Below are 19162 nucleotides of genomic sequence, written 5' to 3' on the forward strand. Positions count from 1 at the left end.
TTTGTAGTGTTAATAGGAGAGGCTTCCCAACCATGAGCTATTGTACCTGTGTTTGCATATCCACTCGAGCTAGAGCCCCCCCTAACTTCTTTCTTATCCTAAAGCCATTTAAAGATTCATTTTTTGCCGTTTCACCTCACCCAAAAAATGACTGCATCCAGTAGTGTAAATTTCGAATTGCCGGTTGATTGAAAAGGAAACTTTAGATTATTTTCAATGCAACTAAGGCATGCCTAAGGTTTATATATAAAATACTTTTGCCATAGCATTCATGCCAGGTTTGACAACCTGTTTTAATGCTCCACTTTATCTTCATAGCCTATAGTCCCAAGTCCCAAGTCCCCTTGTATTACCTTGATCTAATCAGACAAAAATCTAGCTCATGTTAAGGTTTTTGTGTGATAACATTAACATCAGGACATACTAAAAGGCATATGCCTGCATATGATTAGCTACATAGAGCCGAGCATTCTATTATAGTTCATGCAGGCTAGTTTTAAGCAGCACACTAGAGAGAAGTCAGAATCTGGACATTCTAGCGGTGGTGATGGCATGTGTCTACACCCCATACCCTTTAAACAATTCAATGAAAAAATGAATAAGACACGTGCACATGCTTGGTCCTTGGGGGAACTACAAAAGCTCATTGCACAGGCAAGCCCATACCCACACACACATACGTACAGTTGTTAGAAATTGCAAATGCACAAATGCAGCACACTCTGCATTACATGCTAAGCCATTAGAAACTTGACAACAAATCTTTTAAAGCTTTTATGCAGCTCATTCAGTGAGGCATTAAACGAAGAATGGATTAATTTGTTGATAAAGCTTAAAAGTTAGGTTCACATAAAACAAAAGCTCAACAGGTGTACCGAGAACAAGTTGAAGTACACTATCAAGCACCATAGTTTTAGGGTACACATAATGCACAGATTACCATGTGCAACCCCCATGCAACATACCAGATCTAGCTTAAACCACAGCTTCAAAGATAAGATAGCATTGGTTTATTTTAACTTCTGCACTTGCATTACCTGTCCCTCCATTGGAGAGTAGATTTATCCAACTTAGCATAGTCCTACCAAAACCCAAAGCGATGCTTGATGTCAAAAAGTCACACACAACACAGGATTCTTCTCTCATTCCTTATCTAGTCTCAAAACAAACAGGTTGGTCAATAAGCATGTAAAGGACAGTGCCATTTGTTTGACATTAAGGGTAATCACGTCTTCTGCCTGGCCTTTTCTATGAGAGGCTTCAGCTGCTTCTTTTCTGCCAAGATCTTGAGAAAATTGAACAAGAAAGGGATGTAGTTATGCTTCCGCCGAATGTTCTCTGTCTTCCACTTCTTGAACTTCTCCTCTTCCATGGCTATCTTCTCTGTGACATTTGCCATTTCAGTCTCCACTTCAGCCAGTGCATTCCTCAGCTGCCCGGTAGAAGCAGGACCATAATCGACATCCATCCGATCCTCATGTTTTGAGTTGCCACCCATCCCCATCTGCTCCCAGAGATGAGCTTTCCGCCTCTGCAGCACATCCAACTCCTCACTGTACATCTCCTTCCGATTCCTTATGATAGCCATCAAGTTGAACCTGATCTCACTTTTTGAGTACTTTTCGATCCTTTCCTGAATGACAGGCTGCACCATCTTCAACCATTCCATGCTGTCAGGATCCCCGCTTCCACAATCTCCAAGCCTTATGGGCCCCTCCTTCAATCCATCCAGCTCATACAGTGTCCCATTAACGGGCAAATAACTGATGAAATGATACACGTCATCATCTTTGTCCGCCATCTTTTGCTCATCTGGAACAAATGGCTCCGGCCGGGCAAAGCTGTTGTGGGCAGTGCGGATCGCTTCACTGTTGTTAATGGCAAGCCCTTTGAGCTCAGGTGGGAAATCCCTTGTGAACTCTTTAAGCATGGAAAGCTCCGGGCCTATGTCAATCTCTGGCCGGTTCATAAGGATTGAAAGAATGGCTTGTGTTGCACAAGCATTGTTGATAACCTGCAACAATCAAGATAGCCACAGTTGTGCACTCAGGTTCAACCAAAAAGGGTGCCCACAACCTCCGCCCCTCCAAAGCGGACAGAAACAGACTGAAGTGAAAGACGAAACAAGCCTGAGGTGGATTTTAAATTTTAAAAGGGTTACCTACATGAGGGATTCTTACCTGGCTAGCAAAAAACAAATTCGAATCGTATTCTTTAAGGACAGGACGTGTATCTCGTTCCCCAGGTCTCCATTTAAACAAAAATATGAACCCGTATACAGGCCTATACAGACGGCATTGATTGTTTTCAAAACAATAAGCTTTGCCAATCACAGAGCTGAAATTATTAAGAAAAGGCACCAAAACCATACCTTAGCAAACTAAGTGATTCGAGATCCAGGCTGTAAAGCTCCTCCACCTGTAAGAGCAGCACAATTTAATCCCAGCTTCTAAAATGAGAGCAAAACCAGGTCTTCTCAGGAAGCTTCCCTTTTTTCTTTTTCTTTTTCCCTAAGAAAGAGATTCCTTCTATTAGTTACCAAGGAAAACAACCATGCTAGCTAAGTGCAAACTCAGCTCCATGGAGGGGAGCGATAATCAACAAACTGAAAAAACGGGGGGGGGGGGGGGGGGGGGGTGCGCGTGGGGTTTCTCGGTTGACTACTCTGAGAGGAGAAGGCTACCTCATACAAGGGGCCGGGGGGGGGTGACAACCACACAGGTGGTCTATAATGAGAAATGGGCTCAACCACTGTCAATGAGGAAAGGACTGTAAGCCCAACGGGGCGTGCAGTGACACACTCAACCACGTGTCCAAGAGATAAAGATATAGAGAAGAGAGGGGAGAGAGAAGGGAATCAGGATCTTGCACACTACACCACACTGAGCAGGGAACAGGCCCCGCCCCCTTTCAGGAATTTATTTAGGAACAATCCACGGGCACGCTAGCTAGGATCAATACAATCAATGAATACAAAACAAACAAATATGTTGATGTAGGATATCCAAGTCCATGTCAAGGTCGAGGCACAAGATCTCTCATGCTGAGCACACCGTAGGGATGACCCACAAGTATCTCTCAATGAATCCAAATCCAAATCCAAGTCCAAGTTCAAATCCAAGTCCAAGTCCAAGTTCAAATCCAAGTCCAAGTCCAAGTCCAAGAATCACTCGCTCATCCCATGAGTAATCTCCACAACTCCTACAGCCTTGTCGATGAAGAAAACCATGGAAAAGCTCTTTCTTGCAAGAAAAACTGATATAAAATCTGTTTTAATGGTTTTCAGGCGATAAAAACCTCCAAAAAGCAGTTTTTAGGGTTTTTGGATCAATTTTAGGGTTTCTGAATTTATGTCCGTACAGCTCTGCACATGTCCGTATGGCTGTACGGATCCATACAGTCGTACGGGCATGTGATGATGTGGCACTACAGCCGATGCAGGCGCTTTGAAATCAGCGGGCAACGATGAAAAACTCCATGGTTTGGTTCATAGATGATGATGGAGAAGATGATCTCCACACTTCAACGAAGATGGCAACGCGATGAAGAGGTTCTTCTTCAACTTGATGCTCAAGAGAGGCTTACGCTTCTTTTATACTTGGGGAAGCCTTGCTTTTTGCCAAAAAGTGACGCTTTTGCCTTTTACTTTGCTTTTGGTCTTTTTAATAGTAAAATATTACTCAACTTTAGTCAAAAGTTCTTATTTTGCTTTTCTAGCTTCAGGGCCTTGCTTTTTGGCCTTGGAGCTGCTTGGCCTTTACATTTTTGGTCCGGCTCAGTCTCCTCTTTCCAATGGTGAGGTCAACCCTATTTGACTTTTTGCTTTTTCTTGCTTTTTGACTAAGAATGGTGCTTTTTCATAATCAAACCTTATGGACCCTGTCCCCATGTCTTCTTCCACCTGTCTGGTGTCCGGGCATGGGTTTCATCATGTGAAATACAGCTAGGAGGGCCAAATAGTTACAAGGACCATGACGCCAAATCCGCAGGAAGGCCTCGCGGCGCTTCCACATGCGATTAGAGCGACCCTGCAGCTTCCCCCAATGTCCCACGAAGGGTATGAATGATATCAAATCAAATGCTCTGTATGGACTCCGTTGGCGGGGTGAGGGTGCCCTGAGCCCTCGATGGCCACACTACAATGAGCTCTCCAAATATGCAACGCAACAATACTGCTGCAAAACTCCCATCTTTGGCAGGAACTAGGAGTCCAACCATCAAAAGCGGAAGCTAGAACAAAGGGGGCTTTGCTCTGTTGAGTCTACCATGTGGTCCGATAGAGAAGGTGAGGAGGGCGGAGCTCTCATCAGTGCCATGGACAACCAAGGGTATGTTGTATCTGGTGAACACAGCTAACCATTGCCGCCGGGGAGAGGGGGGGGGGTGTCCTGAATCGGGGCAAGCCACTCCAAGGAGATGGAAGAGTCGATGTGTCGAGGCTAAGTCTGTCCCTATCCCGTATACTAGTGAGGCTAAACCAAGCAACCATGCTAGGACCATACTCAAGGCTCCCCACGATACGTGTGGGGAGGCCCCCAACATGTGACCATGTCATCATTGGGTAAATGGACCAAGGGGTTCCATATCAAGGGCTGACGGAGGCGATCCTCCGATGAAACTGGAGTGGACTACTCAAAGGCCAGCCTAAGGTGGTCCCAAGCTCACAAAAGGCTAGCTACAAATCTATCCTCAAATGCTAGGCTAAAGCCACGAGCCCGCATCTCCGTGAAAATCCATCTCGTACTGCCTCCCAAAACGGGGGTGCGAACGGAGATCTAGGAGAAAGTCCTTCCAAGGCTAGCCTCCCAAAAGAAATCTATGAACTATCATCTTGCCCAAAAGGGTTCGCCTCCATGAACTATCAACTTGCCCAAAAGGGCTCAACTTTGGATAGATGGGCCGATGATAAACACCACCCCCACCGCCCTCCACCCCCCCCTCCCCGCCGCGGTCCCGTGTCGAGGCTGGATGATCACTCTCCAAGCCACCTTGGCCTGCACGCGCCTTCCATTGCTACCAGCCCAAAGAAAATTGTAGATCAAATGTTGAACCTAACCAATGCAAGCCTGGGAAAAGGCCCCACGAGAGGTGATGTACCACATAGTGGCAAGCAAAACTTGGTTCACCACCATGACCCGGCCAGCTAAGGAGAGCCTAGCTCAACTCCAATATAGCAACGTCTTCCAAATGCTCACAAGAAGGGGGGCTAGCTAGTGCTCCGAAGAGATATCGATACCAACCTAGCATCCAAGGTAGAGAACAAGAGTGCTGCTCGGGATCCACTGAAAAGTCTCAACTCACCTCCAAGTTGGGGCGGGTGATGAGCCAACCCAGAACCCACACGACTTGTGTCGGGTGATCTATGTGTGCCGGATGCATAGTAAATATCTTAATCGCATCAACAAATCTCTGTAGATTCCTATCATCCTTGGATAAGTATGCCATTGTGTCGTCTACAAACTCTGAGTCAAGCAGCCCCTCCTGTGAGAGCGGATAGGGTAGCCCTATCTCCTGTGCGGAAAGAAAACTACTCATGGCCTTGGCAACAAACAAGAAGAGAAAAGGTCCTAATGGGCAGCCCTGCCGGAGAAAGAAAGAAAGAAAGAAAGATATATTAAGTGTCTACTAAAGACCCAATGGGCCTATGAGACCAAAGTGATACAATAATGTCCATGGCATATCTCATCATGGAATGGAAAATAAACCAAAAAGAAAACATAAATATAGCTATCTCACTGGGGTGATACAAAACTATCCATGGAATGGAAAATAAACCAGAAAGAAAACATAAATATAGCTATCTCACTGGGGTGATACAAAACTGTCCATGGAATGGAAAATAAACCAAAAAGAAAACATAAATATAGCTATCTCACTGGGGTGATACAAAACTGGAGAGAGAGAGAGAGAGAGAGAGAGAGAGAGAGAGAGAGAGAGAGAGAGAGAGAAGAAATCTGTCACCTCTGGCCCCTTGGATGAGAACCTGGATGTGCAAAGCCGAAAAGAGCCCAGAAACACCTCGAACCACTCTGTTGGAGATCCCATCCAGCACATCGTTCCCTCTAGGAAGCCCCAATCCACTCTGTCATAGGCCTTCTCAAAATCAAGAAGGAGAACTATCAACTCCTGCTGCCTCAACCTAGCCGAAGCGATCACCTCCCAAAAAGTGACGATGTTGTCCAAAATGCTCCAACCCTAAACAAAACCTGCCTGTGTGCCATGAATCAAATCGGGGAGGAATCAAATCGGGGAGGAAAGGCTGCAATCGTTGGCTGATGGAATTGGCTAAGATTGCTGAGACGATGGCACAAAAGTGCATCAGCATTGCGCCTTCTCCATGCTCGAAGAAGTGTAGCATCTGGCAGAAGCATGTTTGCAAGGTTGTTGGGATCGGGACTTTCCATTGGTTCTGCATCCATTTCCTGAACAGTTTCTAGAAGCTCATAAGAGTCTACAATGTCATTGATTTTGAATTCCAGAGAGTGTAGTTCGTCCCATCAAGCTTTCCTTCCGTGAAGGCAAGTGGACGAATGCGCAAGACTGGTGCAGTAGTAGCAACAGCAGCAGAGATAGAAGCCATCACTCCTAGAATTCTATGCAAAGAAAGACTAAACTTTATGCACTATTCCTGCTAAGAGCACCTAAGCTCTGATACCATATAAGAATATGGCACAACGGAAAGAGATAGCAAGACAAAGCACAATAGACAATGCAATAGATACACAATGGAGAGAATTTAAAATTCTGATTATATCAAAGAGGTACAAGTGTCCACCCGTGCGCTCTCAAGTAGAGCTTAGATGGCGATCTAGACAGACTCTGGATGGAGGATGTACGAAGTGTAGAAGGGAGTTCGAAGTCACAAGCATTGGATACCTAAGCTCATGGCAACCATGTCCATATATATTACTATAGGCGGTGTGGTGGATGCGTATACAACGAGAGCAGTTACACTCCATAAACACGGTCACCGCCCGCGTATCAAGAACGCGGCCCATCGACCACCGCCCACTAATGATGGACCTGATATTCGAGGGAATATTTCAAGGAATATTCCTCATACCGTCGCTAATGCTCGTACCCTTGATCATCTCCTAGCCATCATCAATGGTCACAATAATGATCCCATCGATGTCTAAGCCGGGGTTCCCACTAAAGACATATGCACCATGCCTACTACTCATAATGGGAGCCTAACAAATGTGCACTATACATCAAAGTGAGATACATGCTGAGAGGCGGGCATTGAGTGTATACTAACAAAAATAACATGCAAAACCTTCTAGGAGTAAAAGCTTCACCCTCTGTTGCATATCATGCCATCACACTTAGTCTCCTGAAGTGTTAAAAAGTCTTTAAACCAACAACAAAAGGTGAATCATGTCTCCAATGGCCTGCTTCTTACACAAGAGTTAAGGCCATCCAGCCCTATATGATATACCCTCTTTTTTCCTCCCATAATTATGGAGCTACCATAAATAAAGAACACTCGTCTATGGCAACCTTGCCCCAAATAGAGATCATGAGGCTGTTCCTCATGGAGGAGCCAGTTATTTCTTAGTTCCTTTAGGTTGGCCCTTGCAACTTAGAGGCCCTCACGAAGGAGTGAGCTATTTCATAGAGCCAGCAACAACTGTTGGGATTCAAAGCCTCATGTGTGTGTCCACTGCATGTGTGTGAGCCCATGTTTGTGTGTTTTTGTGTGTGTGTGTGTGTGTGCGTGCGTGAGAGAGAGAGAGAGAGAGAGAGAGAGAGAGAGAGAGAGAGAATAGCCCCTAAAGGATTGTTATTGTTCTAATAGTGAGTGAACACACTCTTATAAGTGGATAAGATAAATGTGCCATGTGGCATTCACTTATTAGAGTGTGATATTTGTATGGGTCAAAAGATAAGAAGCATTGTACTTTCGCTTCATGTCTCTTAGATGAGGAGGCCCTGGCTCCCATGCGGGCTCTCATCAGTATCTTCACCATGAATATCAAACACATCAATCAATCAATTATCATTGAGTCGTGCAACACTTTGAACATTGTCCTACATAGATGGGAGAGTGATTATCCAAGACGTACGCCCCAAATAGGGGTGCGCGGTCTATGGGACCAAAGGAATCTTGGACGTGGCGATATGGAATTGCAACGGTACCTTATGGTCTGATCCAAGAAGCTTCTCAGAATCATTTACAAACAAGCATGTCATCTTCTACACACACACACACCAAATCCTAGAGAGGGAACTACCAGATGTAGCAAGGTATGTATGGGAGTCCGTCTACAGAGGGGATACATGGACATGTGGGGGAGTTCGAGGATTTAGTATTCCGATCACACCTCCGAACAATACTACATGTGGATGAGAGTCCACAGGGAGAATGCCAGGGTGGTCTACATAGCAGTGTGATACTTTCCTCGAGACACTTCGAGGTTTGCTCCTACACATGGCCAATCACCATACTTAGCATTGTACACAAAGATCCTAGAGTTTGCAACTCAGTGGGAGCTACTACTTGTGGGAGACTTTAATGCTAGGACAGGGAATGCACAGGCCAGTCTCTTTGCCTTTAGGCGGGACCACATCATCTTACAGGACTTAAACACAAAGAAGATGGGGTATCAAAGGTGTTCTATGGATGATGGGGCCATCAAAGCTTATGGGAGATTCTTTTTGGAGCTAAGGGCAGCACATGGTCTCATCATTTATAACGGTCTCACTAGATGGCCATCCTCTGGGGGCTGATGTCACCATTTGGTCCACCCTTACGATTTGGACATTGTTCAGTGGGCCCCAACTTACTTTACAAGGGATGTGAATGGGGGAATTTTTCCAAGGTATGATGGGTTGCCAGGCAATCTGGAACTCTATGAATTATGGACTTGCTCTCACATGGCTCCTACACAAGATATGTGGATTTCATACAAGACCTGGAAGGACTTTGGATGGTCGGAAGTTGAGGCAGAACCTTCATGGTGACTTATGCTGGCAAAGACAAGCCTGAAATATGGTTCAAAGTCGTGTAATCCAAGGATATAATCATTGAGTATCTCTTTGGTGATGACATGGTTGGAAACCATCTCTTTGCATGAGACAAGGCATGAAGATTTTATATTGTGACAACCTTTGGACATGCTCGATTGATCAAAGAAAAAGCTAAGCATCTTTGAATTCTTGCAAGTCTAAGGTTGTTGATTTTCTCTTGATCTGGAAATCTCACCCTTGCATGCATGTGCAAGGAGAAGTGTGTTGTTTTCCTTGAATTTGTTTCAGGAAGACACTTATGGTTGAAAAGCCTAAAATCTATCTTTGGAAAAATTCTTGGTTTTATCTATGGCAATGGCTGCAATGCCTACGACTAGCTCTCTTTTGGGTCGAAATACCTCCTCCATTACATGTTGGGCATGGATTTATGGACAAAAGAGGGCGCCTACCTTCATGAGCAAGATAAAAGCACCCTAAATTGGGCAAAATCTGGTCATAGGCCTAAAAGAGGCATAAAATTTGTGCTACACGCTAAAGAAAGCTAAAAGTGATTTGTATGACATATTTAGGCTGGTCGAGTTGTGTTTTAGCTTTTGTTTGATATTTTGAGCTGGTCGACTCTTTAATGAACAGATATGCATCTATTTGAGAGCGCCCATCACATATGGTACAAAGAGAAGCTGGCCGCCTTGCTTTTCTTCCTCCCCAGGGCTGGTCGACTTGTTCTTCTCTCTCTCTAGGGCTGGTTGACTGCTGTTTTGAGCTTTCCAAGGCTGGCCGATTTGTTTTAATATCTCTCCAAGGATTGCAAGGTTGCTACAGAGTTGCAAAGGCACATGTATGGGATGATGGCCGTGTCTGGAAGCTAGTTGAAGGCTGAAATATCTGTTTTGGGACTGATTTGCTTTTTTTTTTCCCCGGAGAAGAGACTTCTATTAAGTATGAAAAAATATACAAAAAGGAGATTTCAAACCAAACTAGGTGGAAAGATCAACCAATCGGGTGCCTTGTGTTGCCAACAACTCCAAATCCTACAAAGGCATTGTGTATCCAAGACAATAGTACCCTCTATGGCCTCAGTGCATCTAGCCTTCTAGATGTGTCAGGCTATAACACTAGCAATAATCTCCCATGCACTGTCCAATCTCTGTGCCGGCGGGGCGTATCCTGAATCTGGCAAGTCCTGAAAGCAACCCCGCTGAGCAACTCCTTGCCTAATCAAAATGACGTGACTCCTGTCGTCGCCCTCATACCTAAGCTAGGGCCTGACTGAGTCAATCAAATGATAGCACCAAAAGATATGTAGGCATCCTTACTAATCTTGCCAAATAGGTGTGCTATCACGGTCCAAATCCTATGTGCTTCCTTGCATTACCATAGGCAGTGATAAACTATCTCTGAAGCTTGTAGGCATATGCTCACTTATGGTAGTGCTATGTGTGAACAGGGCTTAACCAAGGGCACTTTTTCCCATGTGGTTTTTCCCCTTGGATATCAAGTGTGAAAGGACACTCTACATATAATATTTTGTACTTCTATATTATATGGATGTGGCACACATGCAAGGGTTGACTTGCATTTTGTGGATACCACACTTTTGGCTCTCTCTCTCTCTCTCTCTCTCTCTCTCTCTCTCTCTCTCTCTCTCTCTCATTTCTGTGTGTGAGCTTCTCTATCCTGCACCTAACCCTAATGTGCAGGTTTGTGTGTGAGTGTGTGAGTCCAACACCAACAATTGGTATCAGAGCCAGGTTGCTGGCCCTATAATTCTGCCCCTGGAAGAAAACCTGCAGCAGAACCACCGCCGCCTCCATCCCCTGCTCGCAGAACTGCCGCCGCCCAGCAGCGCCTCCCATCCGCCCACCTCCGTCGCTGCGCCGTTCCGGCCGCCCCACCGTCGCTGCTCCATTCCGGATGCCGTCACTGCTCCGCATGTACCCACCTGTCGACTCCAGCCCGTTCCGACCTCCCAGCGACTTGCCTGCGGCCTCCGTCTCCAGCTCCGTGCTCGCCCTGCGCCTGTCGCCTCCATCCCCTGCTCGCGCCCAGCGCCTCTATCCCCTACTGGTCACGCCAGCCAGCCCACAGTGCCACCTGTGCCTGGCCGACTGGCGCCAAGCCCATTCCGTAATGTACCATCCACGCACTAGCTTGCAGGTACTCTTACTTCAAAATAAATCAAAAAAAATAAAATAAAAAGGTTGCAGGCATTCTAATGCAAGTTCAGCAATCTTATGGGGTTTGCCAAAAGTTACCCTCTGCCAGAAAAATTGCAGGTGGTGCCATTCAATTTGTTTGGTTTGGAATTTGGGGGTTTTTCAAATTGAGGTCAAAATCAGCAAATTGAACCTCTTTCAGTTGCAGAAATTTGGGGCTTTTGTGAAAATTGGCGCACATTGAAGCAATTGGAGTGCATAAAAATTGGGGATTTTCAGATTGGAGCATGTAATTGGGCATTACAGTTGTGATTTGTCACGTATGTATACACATTGTGTGTAATTGGACAATTTGGTGCAGGTTTACCCTTGCTTTGGTTTGCAAGCATACATTTGCACAGGACATTTGGTTGCCTAGCAGTGCACATTGGTGCTTGGTTTGCTTGCAGGTATATTTTGTTGACATGGCACAGAATGCTACAGTATTTGGTGTGCTCACCCAAGAGGACAAGTTGGATGGATCTAACTACTCCCTCTGGAGTTTCATGATCCGTAATTTGCTGGTAGCCAAAGGGCTTTGGGGCATCGTGTGTGGTGATGACACACGCCCACTTACCATACAGCCAGCCACGCCTCAAAGGGGAGGTGCTCAAAGAGCTCCTGATGTAGAACCTGCTCCCACACGAGCAGAAGAGATGGGACTCTAGAGATGCACAGGCCATGTCATTGATAGCCCTTTCAGTGAAAAGGACTATTATTCCGCACATTCTTTCTTGCAAGACATCGAAGCTTGCATGGGACACATTGGAAGCAATGTATCAGGTACGCAATGAGGCAAGAGTTGCCTACTTGAAGAGGCAATTGGATCTTCTTTCTATGGATGAGGGTGACTCCATGGCAGATCATCTCACCAAAGTGAAAGATTTGCAGGAACAATTGCTCAACATTGATGAGGTTATCCTAGACAGACAGATGGTCACCAACACTCTTCATTCTTTACCACCTTTCTATTTGGGCTTTCACCTCTCTCAACCTCTCAATGAGAGGAGGTGGTAATCCCGTCACTTTTGAAGAGCTGGTGGGTTTACTCTTGCAGGAAGAGCAAACAAGAGCAAACTTATCGAGCAACCATGGTGGAGACAAGGCATTTACAGCCAAGGATAAGGGTAAAGCAAAGAGCTTTAAGCATGGGGGACAACAGTCTAGCAAGGCTGGTCATGGACAGCCCTCTTCTGGTGGTGAAAAGTCTGACAAAGGGGATGCAAACAAGCCCAAAAAGAAGGACAAATGTCACTACTGCCATAAGCCTGGACACTACATCAGTGAATGTAGGAAGCGGATTGCAAAAGAAAAGAAGCAAGCAATGCAATAGCAGACTCTTCTGATGACAAAGCACAGCAATCAGCTAATGTAATCCAAGAGTACACTTTTTTGGTCACATGCACTAGTGGCACACTAAGTGCTTCAGACACTGATATGTCTTGCACTGCATCTGACAGACAGAATGCATCATGGTATTTTGATAGTGGTGCTTCGAGCCACATCACTTCATGCAAAGATGTATTTCAGCACTTGGTTTATGCTTCAAATGGTCGCACTGTATCATGTGCAGATCATACCACATATCCAGTAAAGGGAATTGGCAATGTCATGCTTATTGCAGCCAATGGTGCCAATATTTGTATGAAAAATGTATTGTATGTTCCAAGGATAAAGAAAAATATGCTCTCCGTCTCAACCATAAACGACCAAGGTTTAAAGGTTGAATTTGAAGATGGGAAGTTTTTGGTAAAAGACCCATCAAAGGGTTATGAAATAGTCACTTCTAGAACACGATACAAAGGCTTGTATAAGCTGGACAGCTATGACAAGCGTACTTATGATGCAAATACAGTGGCTGCCCACACTCCTGCTATGCATGATGCAGAGCTATGGCATGCTCGTTTTGGGCATGTAAATTTTCGGAGTTTGATGCTTTTGTAGAAGCATCATATGGTTGATAATATGCCACCTCTTGAGTCTCCACCAAGACGTGTATGTGAGGGGTGTATTTTGGGAAAAATGCAACAAAAACCATTCCCCAAAGATGGAGCTGTTAGAGCTGAAAGTAAATTACAGCTCATACATAGTGATGTATGTGGTCCAATGCGGACACCATCCATAGGGGGGCATCTTTACTTCGTCACATTCATTGATGACTACTCCAGGTTTGCTTGGGCTTACCCCTTGAAAGCGAAAGCAGATGTGTTTACATGCTTTCAACACTTTGTAGCAATGGCTGAAAATATGTATGGATGTAAAGTCCAAACACTCCGCTCAGATAGAGGTGGAGAATACATGTCAAATGCATTCAAGGATTATATGCTTCAAAAGGGCATCAAACACCAACGTACTGTGCCTTATACACCGCAGCAGAATGGTGTAGCTGAAAGGAAAAATAGATCTCTCATGGAGATGGCAAGATGCATGGTGAAAGCACAAAATTTGCCTCACAAATTTTGGATGGAAGCTATAATGTGTGCAACTCATGTGTTGAACAGGTGTCCAATAAAAGCTTTGAAAACCATAACACCATTTGAGGCTTGGTATAGCCGAAAGCCAACAGTGGACTATATGCGTACATTTGGGTGTTTGGCATATGCACATGTGCCAGAACAACTCCGAACAAAGCTAGATGACAAAGCAATGAAATGCATTTTTGTGGGCTACAGCAATGAGAGCGAAGGATACCGTCTTTATAATCCAACTACACGAAGGATTTTTGTCAGTAGAGATGTGATATTTGCTGAAAATTCAGAACACCCCATGTACAGCTTGTATAAAAGTAATGATACAGGCATACAAGACATGTTTGATGGACTTTTACCCATTGCAATTAGGGGGGATTCAGATCAGCCAGCCCCTACACAAGAAAATCCTCATGTAGAACATGTGGAACAGCCAGCCATTCAGCCCCCTTCTATGGAAGAAGTGGAAGATCTTGTTAGGGAAGAGCAAACAGCCATAGACACAACCAAGTCAGTGCCAAGATGGTTGCTGAAAACTTTGCAAGAAAGCAAACTTGCAGCTCCACTCACAGGTAGAACAAGGGCTAGTTCCAACCATGCTTTGAATATACATCATGGGGAGTCTGCATTAGCAATGGGTGGTCTCTTTGATTCAGAAGAGCCTTCTTCTTATGAAGAAGCACATGAGAATGAGCATTGGTTACAAAAGCTATGCAAACTGAAATTTCTTCTATCATGAAGAACAATACATGGGATCTTGTGGAATTGCCTAAAGGCAAGCATGTCATTGGAACAAAGTGGGTGTACAAAGTCAAAAGAAAGTCTGATAGTACTATTGACAGGTACAAAGCAAGACTTGTGGCTAAAGGCTACTCCCAGAAAAAGGGAATAGATTATGAAGAGACTTTTACTCCTACTTCGAGAATGACCACAATAAGATCAGTGATTGCATTGGCTGCACATAAAGGATGGAAAGTGCATCAATTGGACATCAAAACTGCATTCTTAAATGGGGATTTACAGGAGGAAGTATATGTGAATCAGCCCATTGGTTTTGTAGTTCCTAGTGAGGAACATAAAGTATGCACGTTACACAAAGCATTGTATGGGTTAAAGCAAGCTCCAAGAGCTTGGTATGATGGGATACATGCTCATCTAACCAGCCAAGGTTATGAGAATAGTCCCGCTGAAAGCACATTGTATGTGAAGAAAACCGATGCCGATATTCTCATAGTCATCTTGTATGTAGATGACATGCTCATTACAGGTACTAGCAAAGCACAAATTTCAGATTTCAAAGTTGGTTTGAAAGCTGAATTTGATATGTCAGATTTGGGACCTTTACACTACTATCTCGGCATACAGTTTATGCATACAGATGATGGCACTGTTATGCACCAAACTAAGTACATTAAAAGTTTGCTGAAAAGGTTTCACATGGATGAATGTAAGCCCATTTCTATTCCAGTAGAACCAGGTGTACGGCTTACTATGCATGATATTGGAGAGCCTTTTGAGGCCGGCATTTACAGCCAGGCAATGGGATGTCTCATTTACTTGTGTAACACGAGGCCAGACATATCTTTTGGGGTGTCTTTGCTGAGTAAATTCATGCACAGCCCAGGCACAAAGCATTGGCAGGCAGTCAAACGCATTTTTCGTTATCTTAAGGGTACCCTGGATCTTGGTTTGTTCTATCCTATGTCAACGACCACCCCCGACACTTACACACTTGTCGCTTAAGTGGATTGTATCTCTATTTATGAGGATGTATTGCACTTTTACGGTTGGGCCTAGGTGTAGCATGTTGAGATATCAAGCTCAACACAAGCTGACACTTATGATATGCCTGGGTTACCGTTTTCGCCACTTACATCACTTGCGTGTTTAGTAGGATGCTGACATGATAGATCTTCGCCAATGATTCTATAGCTAGACTACACCAGCTACTAGTCCACCACTCAGTTATGACATACTTATATTACTAGCTCACTCACTTAGCGTGTTCACATTATGGACCGCATGTACATAGTACTTTAGTACTTATGTTGTATTTCCCTTCTCTCTTTGGTAGAGCTTTGTTGTTGTGAAGAAGAATAACAACAATCATCTTGTGTATTCTCTTCTAGGGTTTGTGTGAATGTGTGCTTGCAAGAGCTCAAGCTCTCTTCCTCCCTGCATCCTTTCATGGTATCAGAGCCTAGTTCATGCCAAGAAGTTGAGTGGCAAGCAAGAGAAGCACAGGAAGTGGTACGAGGTAAGAGCTTCACCTACTCTTCTCCCTTTGTACTGACTACTAGACCCTTGTCGGGAGCTCTTCGGGAGGCACCGGCAACGAACTCCGATTGAGGGCTGTCTTTGTGGGAGCAGAGTTACAGGGCAACTCTATTGTCCTTTGGGCGAAATTTCTGGGACTGAGAACACGTTTCGGACGCGTCTTGACCTATGTTTTTCAATTAGAAAGCGTTCGCGTGCACTGCGGGTAAATTTTAATTCCCTGCAGAATTTTGTTTTTGGAACTGCAAGAAGGACATTTGGTTGTGTAGACACTATGTGTACTGCAAAGAGGTCTTCCAGGTGCTATTGGGTGTATGTTTGGAAATTGAGGTCACTGGTTGTTACAGTTTGGGTGCAGTATAGTACCACTACAGAGAATACAGCAGTTTGTGCATGTCAAACAAGAGTGTTGTTTTTGGTGAGTTTGTGTTGCAGACAAGATGTCAAATGATGGAATTAATCAAATTGTTGCAGAGAAGCTTGACAAGAACAACTTCCATGCTTGGAGGTTTAGATTAACAAATTTCCTGATGGGAAAAGGCTACTGAGACTACATTGAAGGTGAACATAAGAAGGCACCAGAGATACCTGAAATTAATCCAACTGTTGCAGATGTAAAAAAATACAAGGATTGAAATTAAGGAGCAAGGAAAGTCGTGTATTGGCTTTCTATTAGTATACATGACACCATGATTGGGTATGTATAGGATGCCAAGTCACCCAAGGAGGCATGGGACTTTGTGAAATCCCTTGCATCTATTGATGTTTATATTGATGATGATGATAAGGTGGAAGTATGTCTACGTGGTCTCATGCCACAATACAAGGCATTCAAGATGTCTATTCAAACTGGGAAGAACATCCCAACTTTCCAGATTTGGTGTCAATCAATATATATATATATATATATATATATACCTAGATGAATCCAAGAGCATGCCCAAATTCACCTTTTAGGAACGTACATGTTATATACTCATGGGATAGTCAATCCACAAGACTATATAACTATCAACAACATTATGCATAGTATGAACTAGATACTACGACATCCCCACTAACGTCATCAGTGCCCAATAGTGGGTATAGAACTCTGTATCAAGATATGCTCTCACACACGCACTCCACACACACACACACACACACACACATAAGAGCATATATTTACACAAAGCCCTTCGTACTGAGTTTCTGTCAAACTTCTGGAGATGCAGGGCAAACTCAGCCATAATGAAGCCTAGCACTAAGGGAAGTAGCAAATAAAAAGAATTGGTATCAATGCTAATCATTGAAGAAAAAGAGTTTGGGTGAAGACCAGTCTTCACAAAATAAAGGCAGCTAGAAGCAAGAGGCCTTCTACACAAGTGCAGGTAGAGGACGAGATAGAGGTCGAGGCCACGGCCAAGGTGGTGGCCGAACAGGTAATCAAAATTATGGTCAGCAACAAGAGTCCCATGAATCACGACGACAACACACAGGTGAAAGAGGCCACTGCAGAGGCAGGGGAAGTCAAAGAGATCGTGGAAATTGATAAAGGCAGTAAAATGATACACAAGGCTGTTTTTATTGTGGCAGGCAGATTGCTATAAGAAGCAAAATGATATGAGAAGTGAAAAAGTGCAGCAAAATAATTATGTGTCCTCTTGCCGAAGTAATGAGAACAATGAAAGGATATTTGTTATGCGGCATGTGCTTAATACTATGTCAGAAAATGATATATCCGCATACAATGATGATGTATGGTATGTGGATTCAAGTGCTTCGAACCACATGACCAGTCATGGCGAGTGATTCAAGAATATAAAAAACCCTGAAAAGCCAGGTTTTGTTGAAACAAGGGATGATACTACTTATCCGATTACCCATGTTGGAAATGTGCCATTGTCTATGCAAGATGGTAAGGTGAAGTATCTTGCAGATGTTCTTCACGTTCCAAATATTACAAAGAATCTGGTTTCTATTGGCCAGATGATTGAGCAGGGTTTGCAAGTACGCTTTAACCCTGATGGTTGTTATGTCGAAGACTTTAAAGATAAGTGCAGGTTGGTTGTAAAAGGCAATAGAGTGGACAAAATGTTTACACTAGATGTAAATATGCTTGAAGTGAAAGCTGTAATGTTTACACATGGATCAGGAGTTGTTGTTGCAGATACAGACATTTGGCATAAGAGAATTGGGCATGTAAATGTGCAAAGAATGAAGTCTATGCAATCTAAAGAAATTGTGACAAAACTGCCTTAGTTTAAGGTTGATGGTATGCCGAAAGTATGTGAAGCATGTCAATTTGGAAAGCAGACAAAGCATGTATTTCCACATGATAGAAATGTGAGCAAGAATGTACTAGATGTTGTGCATTCAGATGTATGGAGTCCTGCAAAAACTACATCTATGGATGACTGCAGGTATCATGTAGCATTCATTGATGACCACACGAGGAAAGTGTGGGTGTATTTCATGAAGGAGAAGAGTAAAGTTTTCACTCATTTTCAGAATTTTAGAGTAATGGCTGACAAGCAGACAGGAAAGCATGTGAAGTGCCTAAGGTCAGATGGAGGAGAAGAGTACTTCTCCAATGAGTTCTCTGATTTTTTGCGGAATCATATTTCCAATCACATCAACTCCAATGGCATCTTTCTCAGCAGCATACAAGAGGACTCCCATTGAGTGGACGTGGAGAGTCCTCTTGTGTTAGGCTTGTTGATAGACCATGGAGTGGTAGGCTGCGTCAAAATACCAGTCTTGAAAATGCAGTTGGTACATCACGAAATGGCAAAGAGAAGGTTGGTGAGTCTCTTGGTATGCTCGGCATTTCTGCAGGGCATTCTTATGTTGATGGAGAGTCTAGTGGCTCAAAGCGGAGCCTTGATGATGATCTTGGGATTCCAACTATTAGAACACCTGGTGTAAGAAAGGCAAGAGAAGCTGCAAAAATGCCTAGTGATCATGGACAACGCAGGTCAAGGAGATTTAGAAAACCTATTGACAGGTTGACATAAGATGGTTATGTTAATTATCATTATGCATATATGGCTAAAGTTGTGCAAGATGTTGAACCCGCATGTCTTAAAGAAGCTGTTGGGAATATAGATTGGGAGAAAGTCATGGATGAAGAAATGGCTACATTGGATGTGAATGGGACTTGGGACTTGGGACTTGGTGCCATCGCTTGAGGACAAGAAGGCTATTGGATGCAAGTGGGTGTACAAAATAAAGCACAACTCAGATGGAAGTATAAGCAAGTATAAAGCA

The 19162-nt window shown here is 44.0% G+C and overlaps 1 protein-coding gene across 1 annotated transcript in view; it reads right to left on the reverse strand.

The window, feature by feature from the left end:
* Positions 1-794: 794 nt before the first annotated feature.
* The window catches only part of UCH2 (Peptidase C12, ubiquitin carboxyl-terminal hydrolase 1), a 52760-nt gene continuing 34392 nt past the window's right edge, over positions 795-19162 (reverse strand). Inside the window, exons 3-5 of the mRNA XM_086800656.1 lie at positions 2372-2418; positions 2181-2283; positions 795-2014 (exon numbers count right to left, since the gene is read on the reverse strand). Of these exons, the coding sequence (XP_086656782.1) occupies positions 1226-2014; positions 2181-2283; positions 2372-2418 (939 nt within the window). The 3' untranslated portion in view covers positions 795-1225. The remainder of the gene's footprint in view (positions 2015-2180; positions 2284-2371; positions 2419-19162) is intronic.

Source organism: Cibotium barometz, chromosome 1 (genome assembly GCF_041138505.1).
Source record: "Cibotium barometz isolate CiBa-2024 chromosome 1, ASM4113850v1, whole genome shotgun sequence".
NCBI classification, from domain to species: Eukaryota; Viridiplantae; Streptophyta; class Polypodiopsida; order Cyatheales; family Cibotiaceae; genus Cibotium; species Cibotium barometz.